At 41.2% G+C, this 20,357-nt stretch overlaps 1 protein-coding gene and 1 long non-coding RNA gene across 4 annotated transcripts in view; one reads left to right on the forward strand and one right to left on the reverse strand.

The window, feature by feature from the left end:
• The window catches only part of c17h8orf34 (chromosome 17 C8orf34 homolog), a 52,213-nt gene that overhangs the window by 948 nt on the left and 30,908 nt on the right, over positions 1-20,357 (forward strand). For all 3 annotated transcript variants that reach the window (XR_002202712.2, XM_020087382.2, XM_069513066.1), the window contains exons 2-7: positions 10,441-10,585; positions 10,836-10,967; positions 12,766-12,885; positions 13,123-13,151; positions 14,011-14,174; positions 17,693-17,859. Coding sequence is in view for 2 of the 3 variants with exons in the window: in XM_020087382.2 (XP_019942941.1) it covers positions 10,441-10,585; positions 10,836-10,967; positions 12,766-12,885; positions 13,123-13,151; positions 14,011-14,174; positions 17,693-17,859 (757 nt within the window). In the remaining variant the exon portion in view is untranslated. The remainder of the gene's footprint in view (positions 1-10,440; positions 10,586-10,835; positions 10,968-12,765; positions 12,886-13,122; positions 13,152-14,010; positions 14,175-17,692; positions 17,860-20,357) is intronic.
• Positions 15,989-16,646, reverse strand: LOC138405329 (uncharacterized). Its single transcript, XR_011239049.1, has 2 exons — positions 16,566-16,646; positions 15,989-16,168 (listed from the first exon to the last, which is right to left on the reverse strand). It is a non-coding gene; the product is annotated as an uncharacterized lncRNA (long non-coding RNA).

Consider the following 20,357-nt stretch of genomic DNA (forward strand, 5'->3'; position numbering starts at 1 on the left):
TGCTCTCCATTCACTACTCTGGCACAGAAACACATAGAGGAATATCGGCCGCTGTGTTTACGCTCACATTTCCATGTTTAGCTCTTCCTACAGTCATTTGCATTTCAGAGAGATGATGTACTGACTCCACACACTCGGTGTGTTGAAGTTACAGGGGAGCCAGTTGTGATTCATGTTACACAGCAGTGCTGGATTTACAGAGGACTCAGCCTAACTAACTACCTGCCTGTCTGTATGTTTGTCAGTCTGGGGATCGGTGTGTATTCTCAGTGTGGCTCCTGAGCAGCCCAGGGGACAGCATGACTTCATCCTTTTGTTTGCTGTTGGATTTATAGCTGAGAGCAGGACCGCACAGGTGTGAGGCGCGATCACAGCAAAGATGGAGACGACCAAAATCCATGTGGCTTTTTGTTTTTTTTGATTGAGATGCAGCAGACGAGCGAGTGTCTTTAAACAAGAGCAGGGGAGACGAGCGTAATGCGGCGGGGGGACATGCACTGGGCGATATTCACAGGCGTGGTGTGTTTCTGCAAAAAAGTGCTGACGTGCGTGAGTTCCGTGCTTCAGCTGGATGTGTAGTAGCAGCACACACACACATGAAGTGCATGTTAAGCAGATGTAGGAGCAGTGGCGAGGGTTGTTTCAGCACCGTGGACAGAGACAACCAGTGGAGAAGACAGGAAATCTTATTGAGGCCACAACCACACAATGATGGTTGTGTGTGTGTTTGTGCTCTCTCTCTGTTTGTTTTTCCTCCCTCCATCTTTCCTCTTCCACCTGTCTCCCCCTCTGCTCTCTGCCTCACCTCTCCCCCCTCTGTTTTTAGCCACAGTTCACAATTAAACCATCTCTCCTTTATGTGACACTTGAAGATGATTAAAGCAAAATGTGACTTCAGGGTGTTGATCAAAAACACCTTTGGTCCAAAGATCAGTGAGCTCACAGGGTAAAGCTCTTACATGCTTTGTATTGCATCATGTTTTCTGAAGGTAACCTGTAGACTTTTTTATCCTGAGCTGCAACGATCATTGCTGACTGTTTGGAGGTTTAGATTTTCAGCTTGGTTAACGTAGTTATAAGATGTAATAAGAGGAGTATACATCTCCTGGGTCTACCTCTCTCATGAGAAAACGATACAGGCGCAACCCTGGTGTTGTGCTTGAACAAACCTTGGCCCTGTCATTGTTGTCTCAAACAGAATCCATCCAAGTGCAGTCAGCTGTGAAGAAACAATTTGAAAAAGAAGAATCTAGGAAGAGAGGCAGGGATCCTTCTTGTAATTTTCCTTTTTTGATCAGATGAAAAGAACGAGTGCAGCCGATGTAATCATGCAATGGTTCTGCTGCGCTGCTTCAACCGAAGAGAGCTGATTGAAACTGGGATTGTCATTCAAACTAAATGAGAACGACACTTTTTGGTTAAATGCAACATCCCTCAATTACAAGAGCACAAAACATTCAGAATTAGGTTGATTTATGGACTCATATATTAACATCTTATAAATCCATTTTAGGCAAATAAAAAAATAAAGGGGAAACCAGTAACAGTAAAACATTGGCTCCATAACATGCACTAAAAGCTATTACAAGGATTGGTGCAATGCATACATTAGTGACACCAACACAGTGTCTGCAGTAAATGACATTCTCCACAGAGAATAAAATGATCGTGTCCTGATTGGTTTTAATGTGAGCTGAATATCACTCATCTTACATCGTTAGTGTTAAAGGAGCCTGACCAATTCATATTAACCTTTTACACATGTATCGGTACTTGCTTTTATATTTGCAGATATGAAAATTAATTTTACAGAATAAATGTAGAATATGTAGATATATTGATTTTGGAAATCTTACTCCCCAATATGGGTATTGTTCCCAACAAAATCCTATTGGTCGGGCTCTAGATTAAAAGGGGATCTTTTGTCTACAGTAGTTGCCTGAATGTATTAATCGAGGAGCCTTAACAAAGTGTAACGTAGCATCATGTGCATCGAAGATATAGGTCAGCTAACGTCATGTATGGATATCAGAGTTCGTCTCTGATCTATATCTAATCAACACTCTGTTTCTTACATCATTCCGTGTAAACACCGCTCAATTTGATCAATATCTTTACCAGAAACTGCTCATTTTTCTTTTCCTTCTCTCTCACACTCGTCTGCAAACCCCATAACCTCTTCCCCCTCCCCACCACAGAGCCGCAGTATTAAAACGCCTGTGTAACAGCGAGCAGGGATTCATTTACTCACTCTGATGAGACACTGCTTATGATTTGCCAGAGAATTGATTTTTTTTTTTCCCCTCTCACTAATGAAATGGTTGCTTTTCAGAGATAGCAAGCTGAGTCAACACCAGCAGAATATTCTCTAAGAAGTGAAGCAGCCTTTCATAATAATTGAAGTAATTGCACCCTGGATTATTGTCAGACACTTAATATTGATATTCTTTTCAAACACTTAGTCTTTTCCATTCGCTAAATGGTTCAGGTCCAGCGTGACCTTTCATACAACTGTGTTACATTAAGATTTGTCACCAGTGCAGCCGTTAAAGCAAGAGGATGTATTCCATATATTCAGGATGCTTTGTTGGATACAGCAGGGTTATGTGTTTGTTGGATAAATCTCCACTTTCCTGGCATTTAGAATTTGACAGAATTGCTTCACCTGTGTGAGAAAATCTGTGGAAGTTTCTAATCCTGGCATTATCAAAGACGATCTGCGTGATCAACGTGTAAATCTCTGACATTTAAACTTATATAACAGCATGGGTTGTTAAAAATGGAGCCATTTTTCCTCTTATCACTAGAAGTTATAAAAAAAACACTCATTTTCCTCCCTGCTCTGATCCTTCACATCTTAGATGATAGACGACATAATTGCTATGTTGAAACAGTGAAGTGAGGGTCCATGTAAATGCAGCTCCGACCGTCACTAGGTTTAAACTAGAAATGGTGTAAAAGTCAAATGTTGAGCTGTAACGAATTGGTGTGGTTGTTCAAGTCTTAACTTTTTCTTTTGTGACTTCAATAGCTGGAATATTGGTCTGCTAATCTACTGCAGCAAAGTACTGGTCTCAGCTCAGGGCTTTTTTATGACCCCTTGCTGATACAGTATTAATAAAACACAGATGAATAGCAACTGGATTGGTATTGGCTCCGATACAAATTTTATGACATGGATCAGGTCTGCATTGCTGTGTCTTATCTTTTAAGAGGTCTTACTGGTGCGCAAGAGAACCTAAGAAAATGCACAATGAGAATCCAGAGCACCAACAACAATAATCCAATTAATCACCTTTTTCTTATCTCATTGATATACATCATATTTCTCTCTGTTTGCCACAGCCTCAGATTTCCATTCTCATAGTAGAATGGAAATCATGTAATTTTCAACATGTGGAACACAATGAAAATTACATCGCTGAAATCGATAAATAAAAAGAAAAGAGAACTGCTGTTGAATCTGCTCAGCATCAGCCGATAACTTTGGTAAAGGTTCATGAATTCAAATCAGTAGTCTCTCTGTTCCTGCGATTGGTGTTGCTACCTATAGGAGAAGTAAAATAATACGATTCCTCTGAGAGAATTCTAGAGTATATCCCTCTATATGGAAAAAGCCACACTATGGTTTGCTGTGTAGTTCCTCAGTCCCTGCAGCGCTGGGAAGAGGTCAGTTTGTCCAAGCAGGACTCGGACAGGCACACAGCCTGACCTATTGATCCGCCCTGTGAGGAAGAGATTTATTGGGCTTGGTGTGATTGGGTTTCGGCTATTTTCACCTACTGTGCTAAAGCACTATATGCTCTTTTTTGGTGTCTTGTTTCAACTATAATTTCTTTACAGTTCCAGAGAAATTGTAGGAAATCTATGGTTTGTGTCACAGATAATCAAAGTCAGGACTGCAAACATTTGTAATTGGTGACCTTAGAGACAGAACACCCACACAATTTATTGCAGCCATATAAAGACGTTCAGTTGCACAGTCAGGAGAATCCATCATGGGTCTCATTACATGTCCAGTACAAACACACTGGGAAACCTTTCTGTCTGACAGACTGATGTACTGATATCATAAATGCTTTAGATACTGCAGTATGCGAGTGTGTACTCTACCAATACCATGTCTTCATTAGTTTCACCTGGATAAAACTGCAGTTTTCTTTTCCTGGGAATCACTTCCCCCTTCGCTGCTACAAAGCAGCAATTGGCACTGTACTACACAGGCAAGTGCTGTGAATGAAATGGAATCAGGGATTTCTGGTGTATTATTAGCCAGGGCTAGATAAAATGCCAGCAGTTTGGCAATATTTTACACCGGAAAGTCCCACAAGCAAAACGGCAACTGAAAAGACCTCAGTTTCAAGGCAATTGTGTGATGGTCACAAAACAACACAACACAAAACAAACTCAGAGCATTTGAAGAACCATCACACGAAAAAGAGAATGAGGAATTCAACCAGTCGAAGGGGAATAAAGGATGAACTTTTAGAAATTATGAATTTAATAAAGATGGCCCCAAAGCAAGAGAGATAACTGACAAACTTCTCGAGTTCATTGCTATATATGTTATTTTAAATGCATTGGTATTGGATCGGTATTCTGTATCGGCCAATACGCAAAGTCCAGGTATCTGTGTTATCGGTGACATACATCCAACACATTGGGTAGTTCAAGTTCAATGTTTGGTTTTTTATTTGTTATTTCACCTCAGCCAAAAATTCAAAACAAGAATATCTGCATAATGATTTTGTTTAATTGCAGCATAACAACTAATTTAATATTGATATAGTGTACAGTCCAATGGAGGTGTTATACTCGGAGCAGGATAATCCTCATATACCTTCATGACTGAATGTTTTGTTTCTAATGAGCAACACTTCCAGTCTTTTGTGCGCTAGTGGGATATTATATCCTACATATTTACAACTAGACACAGAAATGCTCACTTAAAATCCTATTAGCAAACTCAGAAGGCGTGCTGGAAGTCAATGCTGTCAGTTTAGTCTAATGTGCAATTTGCAATTTCTGGTGGCAGCTTGTTGACACCATGTGAAAACGGAAATGAGGCATTTCCCTTTTGTTTTCTCTGAAGTTTCAGAGAAAAAACTTTAAGATTTGCATTTAGAAATCAACAGTCAAATGTCAAAGGAGAGAAACAGTTTGTGTTTGGTGCATCATTACTAATTTAGGCCATGTTTTGGTTTTCTAGATGCGTTTATCATTTTATGTAAGTTTTATGACCTGATTATGAGAGACGATTGGTCATGCTGGTCAAAGAGACAGGCTGCCTTAGGCCGGGCAGGTGAAGAGGGGTGACAGAGGATTCCTGGGAGTTCAGGCAGTGACACAATGACCAATGTAAGGAAGGTTTGAAGAGTGCAACCTAAGATTGCGTCCCGGGAGCGTCTGCGATTTGCGAGAACACAAGAGGAAGAGACAGACGTACAGTGTCTCTGTGCTGCATGCTAATAAAGTTATCATGTTCAATTACAGCCTGAGGACGCTCATGGTTTACTGCTGTATGTAATTTATAGTCATGCTGGTGTTCGAGTGTGGGGAGTTGATCATCTGCTGCATACGGGCGTTTCAGTCGACCTATATTTTCTCAGTGTGTATGTTAATTCAATGAGGGATTACTGTGATACACTGTGTCTGAGTTTAAATATGATATTAGGTTCTGAAGGCTGACGTGCTTCCTGCTGAATCTTGTCTTTTAACCCTTTTTCCAAGGTTAGAAGTTATTTTACCTGAGAAACTTTTCTTCTTTTTGGGTTGTAGAGTTAGTTATTGATCAAAATCCAAAGTCCATGTTTTGTGCAGAAATCTCTTCTAGGGTTTATCATTTAATGTGACTCTTGAGCAGTTTGGAAAGGATCTCATTGTATATCCATAAAAAAACAACAAAACTTAATTGAAAAATGTGGATAAAATTAAATCCAAGACCCGATATCTTTAATTTATTTAAAAATTTGGAAAATTCAGCAACGGGCACATTTATCAACATGAACCATGGGAATATTGATCACTTGTAATGAAATTTCTGTCGCCCTCTGGTTGATTAATTAAAAAATAATGAGCCTGTCCCCCACTACTCATGCTAAGAGCTACATTTGTGCAAAAGCGAAACTTAAAAAAAAACAGAGGAGTGAGTGAGGTAGATAATATCTATCTCTCTATCTCACTATCTCTCGTCTGGTCAGGTGACATTGCCTCTCCCACGGTCTTCTCTTCCGTCTGATCTCTGCTGCTCTCGTCTGCTGATTGTTCAAGGTCTGGATGTCTTCCAGTGGCGTCTTTCTCTCACTCTACTCCTCTTCACCTAATCGGGCTTGTCACATTGTTCTTTTCCTCCCCAACAATGTGTTTGAAGCTCAGTGGACAGACACGCAGACATCACCTTAAATACCCTGTGATGTGACTTTGCATTCCCATATTTCACTGACAAATGGCAGGCACTGTAAATCAGCACCTCTCGGGAATTCTGGGAAGAGCTGCTGCTGCCTTTAAATGTTTTTTACACAAGGACAAGTGGTGAAGAAAAGAGGTTTTATAGCTGATCAGAGCCCAAGCTCCAAAAGTTGATTGGTTTTAATTCAGAATGTGCTGCTGGTGATGGTGATTTTTATCCTGGTAAAATATATTCTAATACATGCTGCAATTACCCTGCATTTATCTTGAAATATACAATATATTAGCATACATTTTCATTTCAGGGCATCGTAGAAATGTGTCCTGAGCATTTTAAGTGTTGTGTGCAGGTGGTTCACATTCCACAGTCTGCAACAGCTGAGGTGGAAATTCATCATTTGCAAAAAAAAAAAGGTAAAGCTTCAGGGAAGTCGCTTCGATCTCAGGGCTTAGCTGCTTCAACTCTGTCAATAAATATAATTTTGTTTTCAATCTGCCTTTTATTTTACTGTGCACTTACTTCGTGATACCGTCTTTGATTCCCACAAAGAGTTCCCAATGTTCGGAAATAGAAAAGAACCCCTTAAGGCTGGGAAGATTTGTTATCCTCATAATGACACTTAAGCAGGATGGATGGTCTCTGTCATCGTTAAACTCTGTGGACGTCTCTCCCTCCGCCCTTCAATCTATCACCCATGAAAGCCCTTCAGAACTTTCCCTGATTACTGACCTCTCCTTTCTCAGACTACTTTGGGGGAAAAAGTTTGAGATGCAAAGGTGCTTCGGCGAGAGTATCATGATTGTTACCGTCCCCAGGGAATCCTTGAGAGCTTCCAAGGACACTGGTGTCTCTTGGCTGGCTGACAGCTTGTCGATTACCAACCGCCAAACCAAACTGCCTGGGGCGCACAGATATCTCGACAACAGATCTGCACAGATATGGGCTGCACGTCTCGGTCGCTCATGCTACCTGTTGCCTTGCTTATTGAACAGTGAGGCCAAGGCTGTGACTCCCTGCATCTCTTTCACAAACATATATACATATACACATATACACAGACAGACACACACACAAACACACACACTGTTCTGCTGATGCATTTTTCATTTTCCATTAAAGCCAAATAACATTAAAGTCTACTTGAATACAGAAAATGTTGACCCAATTTCTTTCTCAACATCTTACTATGGTTCCTGTCAAACAAAATATGCTCACCAGTCAAACTGCATGGGCTTATTTAACAGGACTCATGGTTTTAAATCACAATATTACCATAGAGATTGAAAGTGTCAGATACAGTTACCTTGCTCGGCTCTATGTGTGAGTTATGAAATGTACGCAAATCCACCGTGTAGATTCAGTCCATCGGTTGCTTACATTTTTCTGATGTTTATTAGAGGTCGTGGAGGACACACTGGTGCGTCAGCTCATCCAGCATCTTGTGTCATGGTTGTAAAACACTCTGTAGAGTAAGCAGTCACTCTACTCTGTTATTTACGGTACAGATATGGGCTAAATGCAGATGTACCCACATGTGCTCCCTCTTCTATGAACAGTTTCCAGCATCTGCATTATCCGTCTTTGTTACGTTTGTTGTAACTGCCCACTTTAAGAATAGCCCTGGTTCCGGGAGTTAATTTCCCCCATTCATTTTCGCCATTGACGTTTCAAAAAATCCTGGATCCGGGTTGACCAGCCACGAGATGAATCATAACCATAAAACATTTGATTCAGAGCAAAAAATATTGGAAAAAAGGTAAAAGACTGTGTACATAATTATTTTAAAAAAACTACACATCCCATAATCCATTGTGGATCATCCCTTTCCAATAACATTCAGCTGCTTCATCTTGAAATCAATCTTGTTAATTTAGTGACACCATATATTTTAGTTTCTGTCTTGTTCCATGTAGTGAATATTATATAATGCTGATCGATCTGTTTGTAGCAGACATGATTTCTGTGGTTGTGTTAAACCTTCACCATCATGATCTGCTAGTCATCCTTAAAAAGAACTGCACGTCTGCCTTATTACCCCATCTCCCACTAAAACGATTACGACTTTGAAACCCTGGGGAAGTTAACAGAGTTGTAGTTCGACTTCCTGTGTCTTTTTACCAAATTACAACCTTCATTTATAGACGTCCTGTTGGTAGGTTGGTTAAAGCACCCACAGCAGTAATTACAACTTAAACGTCTTTGCACTGTTGGTGGTTTATAATTCTCAGACATCCATTGCAGTTTTGAGGATGTGCTTAATTCCAACTGTGCTGAATATTTTCTGAAAGGATTCTCTCATATGACTCTTTCTCTTATAGAGCACTTCAGCCCAACATGCGGAGGAGGAGTATTCCCTCTATTGTCAGACCTGAATCATCAGTGAACCATTTCAGTGCGACCCCTGTTTGTTTCTACACATGCTGTTTACTGTCAGAGCAGTGGTAGACACTGGGAGCGAGCAGGAATTTCCCCCTGACCATTTACCTGATTAGCTTTCTGAGCACGCGCAGTGCAGCCAACACTAGCCACACACACACACACACACACACACACACGTGCAAACACACACACACACACACACACACACACACACACACACAATCTCCCTGAAGCTACTCCTGAAACACACATGCAGATACATGAGCAGGTCCACAAGGGCAAACCTGCACCATCCACCAGAGCGTACGACTACATGACTTTGTTTTTCTGCAATTAAACACGTAAATGTATTACACACACACACACACACACACTCTTTATCCATACATTATCAATACATTACTGCCAATTCACTGCAGTCTACTAATGACTTTCTTCTCTGCAGTCACCCTGAAGTCAGCTAAGTCTGCGAAGGCTCCTGTGTCTGGCTTAAACTCAAACAGAGTAAATACTCATTCCTGATCATGTCAGCACACACACTCACACACTCAGTTCACTTCAAACACCGGCTTCAGAGACGTCGGTATTTCCCTCCAGTCGACAAAAAAGAAAAGTTGCTTCGGTGCCATAAATATTTTTAGATTTCTCTCTAATGGATCGTGGGTTTTCTTGTTGCATTTGTTGTTTTACCAAGTTTATAACTGACTGTGTTTTTATTTATGAGTGGGCACAGCTCAGAAATGGGACATGAGTAGTTATGACATGATTGGCGCATTTGATACCAAATTCCCATCATGCACTTGATAGATTTGAAAGTAGCATGTGGAGTAAGATGTGGCCTCTACCCTCAGCACCTGTTACTGTGGCTCCCTGTGTGCTTTCCTTCTTTTCCACCCTCTTTATTTTGTTTTGGCTGCTTCCCTTTGTAAATCTGTCCGATATTAACAATTCCCCCACCCTCTGTTCTTCAGTGTCTCATTTCCTTAGAATAAAATAACGTTGTCACTGCTTTACCTGTCTTTTACTAATTTACCAATAAATCAAGATCAAAACCTGTTGTGTGCATTTTATTCTGTTTCCCCCCAGTGAGAATAAAAATAGTGCATTTTTCTTCATTGAGGTAACTTGATTATTCCCAATACAGAAATCATAAGTTCAGACTATGGATGAGCCGATGGGTCTTTTCTGTGTCTGTCTGTTCTTACAAACTGCTGCTCATGTCTTGAAACATCAGGGAATGGCTTATCTTTAAAAAAGGAATGAATAACTCGGCAGTGTTTGTTTGCGTGTTCCTCCTTGTGTCTTGACGGACTGATTGTGATGGAGCTCTCAGACATCTTTGCTGCTAATTGATACAAAAGGGAAGAGCTCCCATCTTTGGGGAAGCGCTGTTGTCTTGTTTGGCCTAACTTTTTTATTTTTTAGAATGTTGACACTGTAGCAAATTGCTGCAACTAAATTGCAGACACAGGGATTAACTCACCACACGGGCCAATTGTTTTCATGCACTCTCCCTCGATAGTGAAGTTAACTACAAAACAGGAGTTCTCCATCTTGAATGGGATTGATTATCTCCACTTGAACATGCTGGATAAGCCACTGGCCATACGCTCTTTTGTCTAACTGCCCTCTGCTTTACTCTGCTCCTGTAGGAGTTGATGACCAAATTGATAACTGAGACCCCAGACCATCCAATCCCTTTTCTCATTGATCACCTGCAGACCAAGCAAGTCAGCCCCGGCAAGCTGCACAGAGCTCTCTCTGGCTCCGCAGCCTTGTGGGCACAGAGCTCCCCAGGTCAGTACACACCATAGATTAAATGGTACATAAGCCTGCAAGCGTGCAAAATGTGCACATGCATGCATAATGAGGCATTTATCATTGTACCTACTCCTCCCTACACTATCCACAGGCTATGATTAATAGTAGGTTAAAACAGCCGATAGTCTGCATCACAGACAACAGAGCTGGCAGAGTAAACTTTCTGTGCATCTACACTCTCTAAGAATGTGCTCTGGACGCTTATTGAGACTATTTCTACCAACAGAAAGCAAAAACACTCGAAGGGAGTACAGCAGCTATGAGAAGCCATGGCAAATTCACCCAAAGAAACCGAAGAAATCCAAGAGCGACCTGGCCATGTCGAGTATCTCTCCTCCTTCACCAGAATCCAAGTCTCGTAAGTTTCTTATTGATTTGTGCACTCTGCGCTCATCAGAAAAGTTTTCCACTTTTTCGTGATCTCACACATACACACAAAATATGAAGGTGCACACTTCTGATACCTGTTGTATCGCTTGTATCCCAATTACATGCTTCATTGACTTTAATCTCCATTTTTAATTTGATATAATTGTATCTAATTAAAGTTAGTCACACTGTATAGTCCAACATCCTTCCCCCTGCCTCTTATAGCCCCGCTGATGAGTTCATTATGAAGTGCCACTTTTTGTTCACTGCTGCTGCACACTCTCAAGATGAACTCTTCACAAAGTTCATGCATCAGTTCAGAATGGAAGCAGATGAGGAGATTTTAGTTGCAATAAATCACTATCGCTATGGCATTAGAGTGAAGTATGACACTTGAGAAAATCAGGCTAGGGCCATGCACTACTTCAATTATTTAACATTGTGCTCTGTCAGTGCCAGACCAAGTCTATTTCAGGCTGCGGGTAGGATTGCTCACAATCAAATGGAAACAAGACGAGTGGATAAAAGTGAGCAAAAAGAAATTAAGTGAGGAAGAGAAGTCGGAATAAAGTAAACAACATGCACACAGAGGTGCACTTCAGTTCGGAGCGTTGGCTCCATTCCTTTTAGCCCCTTCAGCGTAAGATGCGTTCAAAGCTGCATTGAAAGTCAAATCATATTAAAAATAGATGGAAAGGTGTTTTGTGTGCAGGGCTGATGAAAAATGTATATCAAATGTACAGCTTCACATCATCGCTGTCTGTGGAGCTAGAGCAACACAACAGCTGTGGTGAACATACAGAGCTTCCACTGATGCGCTGATCAAAATGACTCACTGTTACATGAGGGCGTTTTCTTTTTTGCAGAGGGTTAATGTGCATTGGCCTCACGTCTGCTTGACTGATGCTTTAATGGACAGCCCCCATGGGAATTAAATCCTTAACCCTTAATCTAAGCTATTAAGACACAGCACAGCCTTTTGCTGATGCAGCAGCACAACACACACAGCAGAGCAGAAAACAGAAAGGCACTCTTAGCTTGAAGTAACAAGAGATTTTTTTTCTTCCCTCCAGTCTGTATTTGGCAGAGACATTCGCTCTGTTTCTGGTTGTTACAATGCCAAAGAGCTTAGTCAGGGTAAAGAAGCGTAGAGGAGTGTAGAGCATAGCAGATTGTAGCAGCAGCTTTGACAAATATTCTCTATCGCATTGATTTATTTGACAAAGCATGATCTGTGCAAATGCAAACAGGAGTGATGCTCACATTCAGCACCTGTCAACACGTATGTTGAATTCTAAAAGCGTGTGAGATTTATTCTAAAATCCTTTGCTCTACTTTCAAGTGAACATGTCTGTGTCTTAGAGCATCAAAGTATTATATGTGGATACCACGACAAGTATTTCCTTCCCCCCTTCAAAGTAATGTTGCTCTTTCCTTTATCAATAATTCTGAATCCAACAGTTTATGAATTAAACATTATATACAAGCCAAGCAATGGTGCCGGAGGACGTGGGCTGGATGTCAGTACTGTATGTGGGTCATCTGCTGCTCCTCTTTGAGTTATCTTGAATGTTAATCTAAGAGACTGACGGACACTGTCCCCCAGGCAGCATCCTTGAGACATTTCTGCTTTTCTGCTTGTGTTTCTGTTTCTGTTCCTCTCTTCACTTTGCAATAACTCACAAAGTCCACTTTGGACAAATGTGCATTCACGTGTTATCTTTCACATGTGGTTGTTTTTATTTGTGTTGCCTTATTGTATTTTTGTGTGTGTTTGCCGTGTCTAGTGCCGCGGTCAGTCGAGTGCCCCGCGTGGGACTGGAGGGAGAGTCGGGACTTTGACGAACTCAGCCACATTTTGCAGGAGAGCAAGAAGCTGGGCAAGGCCCTGGAGAGCCTTTCTCGCAGTGAGTGTCTGCAGTACAGCACCCTACACGCTTCCACTGTACTGAGCAGTGCTTAATACATCTTAACATACAGAAGTAAAGTGTAGACCTTTCTGTAAATGTCACTGCAAATCCTGGGAGGAAAAAAGATCGAGCAGCTAATCTTACAAACTTGCTGCGAAGCTCAGAAACAGTCTAAACTGGGATTTCAGCATTAAACGCTTCTCTGTGCTTTAAAGTGTTTTCTTCTCTCTGCAGGCATTGCCATCTCTGACGAGCTCGACCAGGTAGGTGTTCACTAGACTGGAGCCTTTGATAAACTCATAAATATTGACTATATAGTTTTGTTCCTCAGAAGCATCGCTTATACTACATCAAATAAACTACGCTTTGTCTCGGTGTACCTTACATGTGGTCTTCAGAGCAGCTCCTCTTTGTCTGGTGCTGAGCTATCTCATAGGAGTGATATGTGGATGTGAGACTCTGGTTCACGTGTCCTCTGCCTCCCTCTCCTTTGCCGCTTCACTGTGTATCTTATTTTTTAAAGCTTTGTTTTCCTGAGCCTGTCTTTGTCCTTGTCTGGCTCCTAATTCTCTCCCCACACAACCGTGCACTGGCCGCTCAGGTCGGAGATGCACACGGTGATTTTGGAAATGTTGGGCTCTGGATGAGAAACACAGCATGTGTTTTGACAGGGACTTCACTCTTTGCTCAGTGCAACACTACATGTCCAATTGTCCTTGGCTCTCAGCCCAGAGACCTCCCTGTTTTTTTGTGGGATGGGACAGAATGAATACTAAACACCTGTACTGATTATGCAGAGACAATGGAACTTGATACTACCCCAGATTTACCGAAGACAAGCAGACGTGTCTTTGCTTTTGTAGTGGGCAGGGTTTTAAATATGTGCTGGCTGGTATTTGGGAGCACAATTAGAGGGAGACAGATCTCAGACAATACTCAGCTGCCTTTCAGAAGTTACCCTGTGAACATAAAGTTATTATAAAGAACAAAGTCTCACTGTCGTTACAATTTCATGCTGAAATTAAAAGTACATAGTGTTAAGTAAATATTTCACTTGTACTTTCTCTTGTAAAATCTGTATTTTTTTTGTCTTTGTTAATTTGCTGCTCATGCTTTCTGTAGAACTTGGGAGGTTATAACTCAGTGTTGCGCCCCCGTGTGGTTGGGGAGTGGGTTGGTCGAGAGGAAGAGGACGCAGACCCACTTGCTGCTGAAATGCTGCACCCCCCTGTCCCTCGGACCAAAACTGAAGTTTGCTGGAGTGGAGACAGCAGTCCTGCTCGGAGGTAGTGACTGTCATCCTATATTTGTGTGTGTGTGTGTGTGTGTGTGTGTGTGTGTGTGTGTGTGTGAGAGTCGCTTTAAAATTTGAGAAAATTTCACAAAGCCATTGTTGGCTCTTTAAAAATGAGGAGGTAGACTTCTGACTGTGGCTCCTGCTGCCTGAGGAATGCCCATCTGAATGGGTTTGATAATCCCATTTCAAAGGCGTGATCAAACATGCTTTCCATGATAGAGCTTCAACCCAATTTCGTATTAAAGCTAACCTAATTTCTGCACGCTCAAGGCCAAAGGAATTTTGTGCTCATTTTAAAAATGGCCCATCTTTCACAATATAGCTGTCATGTATTGAACTGTTCAATAATTTGTCACTCTCTTTGGAATCTTTTTTTTTTTTCCACTCATACTTTTGCAAAACTCCCAAAATAGCCAGCTACCTCTTGGACTTGTGACTGTGTGTGACTGTGTGTGACTGTGTGTGTGTGTGTGTGTGTGTGTACACGAGCGCACTGCAGCTGCCGATGTGACTAATTAGAGGAAGATCGGATATAAACCCATAAATCATGCGCGGGCCTGAGCTGACATATACACAGTGTTAATCTCATTAGGTTACTGTATGGGTGGATTATAGGGAGAAATCACTTAGTTAGGAGCCTGAGATGGAGATGTGTGTGGGTTGGCCGATGAGCTCTCCTCTGTGTGTGTGTTGTTTTGTGTTGTGTTTACCTATGGAGGAGTGTGAGAGGGTTGCTGCTGTGTGTTTGGGACGGTGCAGCATCCCCACACTAATCACAGCTCCTTCCCTCAGTCTGCTCATCTCAACTATCAGCTGTTAATTGCATTTAGTGGGAACTTGCTCCCTCTTCAGATTCAGTCTGGGGATTGAAATCTATCTGAAAAAAACAGTAAGTCTACTTTAAAATGTAGGTTAAAGTAAGGTTTCCAAGCCTCACAACTGAAGATCAATAAACTGTAAGATTTGTTAAAAGTTTTACAAAAGGAGCTTAACAATAAGGACTGGAAATCTGGCACACAGCACTGACACTCTAAATCCCATGTGAACCTCAATAGTCCATCCCCTCTGGTGCACATGCGCTTTCAGATTTCACATTTTCTCATATATATGACCTTATTTGTCAAACTACTCCATCTCCCTCCCCTTACTTTGTTTACTTGTTTTTATTTTTGCTCCTCTTGCTTGTGTCCCTCATTCCAGCCCACCTGTCACTGAGGAACATAAGGCGAGCTGACAGGTGCTGGTGACTGACTGCAGAGTCTAGAAGGATAAATCCAAGGGGCACATGGGAAATCAGATGCAACTGTGGCAGAAGTACATTTAAGAAAATGTCTTGTTTTGACAGACTCTGTCCAGGGGAATGGAACTTTATCATCCAGTGGCAGTCAGTGTCATACGCTGAACTTTTATCCTCTTCTTATATCCCTTCTCCTGCTCTTAACATCACACTTACAGAACACTAAATACACAGAATAAAAACTGACGATAGAGATAAATAAGGTGGTGGAGAAAAACAGCTTTGTAGCCTTTCACCTATTTTAAATTCTGTTTACTGGCTTTATGACACCTGAGGTTGGTCCCTACGGGAGAAATGTTTGAGAACATTCAGTCTGGATAGAGCATTGAGACAGGATATGATTTATAAATCCTGCTGCAGAAAGCTCCATGTTTTGACCCATTAACTCTGTTCCACCTTTACGTTTCTGAAGTGTGTGGACAATTGGCTGTAGCCAGATAATTATTATAGACTGCAAGGTTCGGTGGGATGTATAAGTATGAATGTCATGACACAGGAGACACAGGTAGGTTTTCAATTATATCTGTATTGCACTTTTCCTTTAAACCACAAAAATAAACAGCAATACAAAAATACACTCAGTTCATTCATATATTTTCATTTCATCGTTTTAGTTCAGTTCATTCATATAGTTTCAACTGGGTCCAAGGGATTCCACGTTGAATTAAAAGGGAAAAATTCACTTCCTGAAAAATAAATAAATAGTTCAAGCTGGTTGTACAACATATATCCAAAATCTCATGAAGAAAAGTAAGGATTATAGTTCAAATTAAAAACACCTTTGGTTAAAGCTATTAACGTAATATATGGAATAAATAAGCCATTAACTAAGAACAAGGCAAACACATTTAACCGAAATGCAAACAAAATCTACGGGAGCTATTAGGGAAAAGCCCTACAGAATAAATACATGTTAAACATATACACCAACCTTCATCACTAAATTAGCGATTTCCCTATGGGAGTTTTGTATTGCGGCTAGCATGTGGCTAGCGGAGGCTACGCTAACAGTTGTAGGAGTTGAAAACACGCAGTAACATTTCTAACACAGATCACACATCATGCAAGAACATGTCAACTCACCGCTGATCTGAGAACAGTTCACAGGGAGCACACTGAACTTTGCTGCTGCTCATCACAGTCGAGTGCAGAGCGGAAGTGCCCCTGCTAACCCGGATATTTATAGTTTAGCATCTGAGATTATTATTACAATTTTTTTTCCTCGATTAGTTTTAAATCATCTTAACACTGGGTCACAGTGGCTCCTCTTCTGTTTGCAGGAACAGTTCCAGAAACTACAGAACAACTGATTCAGACATTTGTGTTTTCTACATATATACATTCAGAAAAAAATCCAGATTTCACTGCATGTTTTAAAGCAGTTTAGGCAGAAAAAACATAGATGTGTGCAACTGTGAAAAAGAAAGTATCAGAAATAAGATGCCCAAACACCCTCCTCCTCTCTGCTTTCCTCCACATTTTTCACTTCTGCACCGCTAACATTTCAATTTCTAGCTTGAAATACTTTTGCAACCACAGGAAAATCTTCAGTGTTCTTCCACAGAACAGTCAGATTTATATTGTTCACTGTCCAAACCTAGAACATTTTAAGAAAAGTGAAATATGTGCAGCACCACACACCAGCCACCCTGCCTCTGCCATATTACCAGATGTAATTACCATTCTGAGGGTATGAAGAAATATCCGTCATCTTATGACCCCTTTCTCATTATCTGTAAATAGAAGTCATTAAACTGAGATTAGTATCAAATTAATACTCTCCCTGCTCTCTAATCCGTGCCCTCGGCTATTGGAATATAGAAATTAATTTCTCCAATATAGAGGTAATGCAGTCTTCATAAGCGTATCAGTGTTTTAACTGTGTAGGTGTTAGAGATGGTATTTGGAGATTTTCCATGTAAATCAATTTGACAGAAGGAATGCCCAGCACTAGAAGAATGTGAAGGGGTTTGATTTAATAAACAAAGCTTTCTGGTCCTATTAACACATGCTAACATTTAGGTAGTAATGTCTTTAGCAGCAATAGTGTTTTCCACTGGTGCATCCATTGCAAGCAGCATTAAAATGTCATGTGTTGTAAATGCAGCAGTTCTGTCCTTGCTAGAAAACTTGATTGTGCACAGATACAAGCCTGGTCATGTTATTTGCTCCTCATTAGCTGTGCCTCCTCTTCTTCATGTCACCTTCAGCCTCAAGATGGAAACAAAGAGCAAAGGGCTGAAGGAACAGCAGCAGCATCATAAGAAGCTCCTGGCAGCCATGTTGTCCCAGGACTCGTTTGACTCGGTTCACAGTCCGACCCCCTCTGTTGCAGAAGAAGAGATGGAGGATGAGGACGATGCCATGGAGCTTCTGGGTAATGTTTTTACACCACCTGCTCTCAGACACATTCACAAATTGTGTGAATTAACATTAAATGTTTGTGTATGCAGCACTGAGCTGCTCATGAGCCAAACTGACTCACCAAAAATGCACCAACTTAGTTGATTGTGGCTCAGATCTATTCAGGTGTTTTTTTTGTATGTGTTGTGACTGGAGGGCTACACGAGCACAGCAGCAGCTAGTTTATGTTGCTCCACCGAAGAGCACTTGAAGAGTGTCTTAGCTGTTAGAGGAAACTCTACTTCCTGTTTACATAGTTGGGCCAGATGTTCTCAGCCAATGAGTCTAAACGTAGGTCTTCACACTGACAACTGGAGTAGCTGCTTTGATTTACTTGTTATGGTTCTCTGTGTGTGTATACACGTATAAACACGTGTCGCTCCACTTGAGATGGATGAAGATGTGACAAATGGAGCATAGGATAGGATGTCTTGTTTTGGTTTATTGCTGTGGAAGCTCAGATTGCTCAATGCCTCATGCCAAACTGAACTTGTTGCAAAGTGTTTTGTAAAAGTAACTTTCCCTGTTTCTCTCGCACTTGTTCTCTTTGTAGAAGTCTTTACCTGCAGGAGTTATTCTCTAACGTATCCATGCACAGTTACTCTCCTGTAAAGGAAGGTTATACATTCATTTAGACACACTTTACTTCCCTCTGTCTACAACATGTCCCCAATTACAAGGTGTCAGTGTCTTTCCCATCCCCTCAGAGCCACTGTCGGAGGTGACACACAATCTATGAACGCCTTCACTTCCTGCTCCACTGTCACAGCACTGACGCTCTAACGCTTGTTAGCAGGATCTTTTCATCAGGGTCACGGAGAAGGTCACGTTTCTTTATTGACGTGTGGCAGGGAAGGCCACATGTCTCCACAGAGAGGAGCTGCAACAAATGATTAATTCAGTTCTTTTTTAATTAAATGCGGTGTAATCTCAGGTTGTGAGGGAGGAACCCATCACATTTTGTCGTGGATAAATCGAATTTTTGGGGGAATTTGTTTTCCAAGCCATCACCTGGCCAGAGAAAAAACATTACATTGGATTACATTACATATCATTTAGCTGACGCTTTTATCCAAAGCAACTTCCAGTAAGTGCATTCAACCATGGGGGTACAAACCCAAAACAGCAAGAATCATGTTGGTACATAAGCTTCAAAAAAGCCAAACTACAAAGTGCTACATTTAAGTGCAACTTGACCTCGAGCATCTTCTTAGCTAAGCCTGATGTTTTCCTCAATTACAGGCTCGTACAGTGTAAAAAATAGATACAGCTCAGAAGTCTTTGCATCTCCAAGTTTATTTAGTTGTTTTAAATAATCTCTGCTTTAGTGCCTCCAAGACAAACTCTCTACGTCTGTCGTATTGTGTTCATTGATTGATTTTTTCAGTTTTAAGGGGCCCTGCTGCTGGGAGACAGTGATTTGTGAAGGAATTATTATTAGTACATGTGGACCTTCACTACATCCAGCTTCTCTTTATCACTTTGCTCATCTGTGCTAAGTGAGAAGACAATACAATAACTTCAAGGTTTCCTTTTCCTTTTCATCAGCCAAACAGCGTCATGGCCCCCGGACAGCAGTATATAATGGTGATAAATGCAGCAATAAAGCAGGATGTTGATGGTCTGTGGTGGCCCTCCTTGATCATGGCTATGAAACTTGGGCATATTCCCCCAGTGGTTTTTACATTATGGTGCAGGACAGTAATTCAAATCAAGTAATGCAGCAAGGTCATGGCTGAGTCTCTGTCAAGGCCTGGTCACAGTGCTCTTCACAGGGACCACTGCAGTGTCACTCTAAACGGCCTCACTTTGATTAAAGTGATGCTAACATCTAGCGTGCGGTGGGCTTGGAGAAATCCTATTGGAGGATTTCTGGGCGTCATTTAGAGAGAGAGGGTCTTGGCACAAATAGTGCACCGATGACCAGATGCGTGCAGAAGATGACTTATGATCCTTGGCAGCGATGGAGATGCTGTATTGATCCCTGAACGTAATATTTATCGCCGTCCACATGAAGGTTAAAACGTACCGTCAGTGGATCAGTGCAAATATTCTATCGTTGTTTTTTTTTACATTTACCATAATGGGGCACCATGTGAATAAATTTACATTTTTGATCACTAACTTTAATTTAATTAAAGTCTTTATGGTGCATTGCTACACAGTTATTACTCCACTGTAGTGTTCCACACTGCACAACTTCAGGACTGGAGATTGTTGGTGTATCATTTTTCTAAGCATTTGCTTAGGGTGAACTCTAGTGGTTAAGGTATGATATTACAACTGCTTGGACATTGGGGCGGGTGGAAATATTTCACTTGACAGTATCAGATGAGAACAGTGATTACACATATCACGCAAATAATAAGGCGACTCTTAGTTGCACAAATGACAATGATACCGATTTAAACTAAAGACACATTCATATACCCACACAAATCATTTTAAACCTCCTCACACTAACACACAGGT

The sequence above is a fragment of the Paralichthys olivaceus genome, chromosome 17, assembly GCF_024713975.1.
Source record: "Paralichthys olivaceus isolate ysfri-2021 chromosome 17, ASM2471397v2, whole genome shotgun sequence".
Classification (NCBI taxonomy): Eukaryota; Metazoa; Chordata; class Actinopteri; order Pleuronectiformes; family Paralichthyidae; genus Paralichthys; species Paralichthys olivaceus.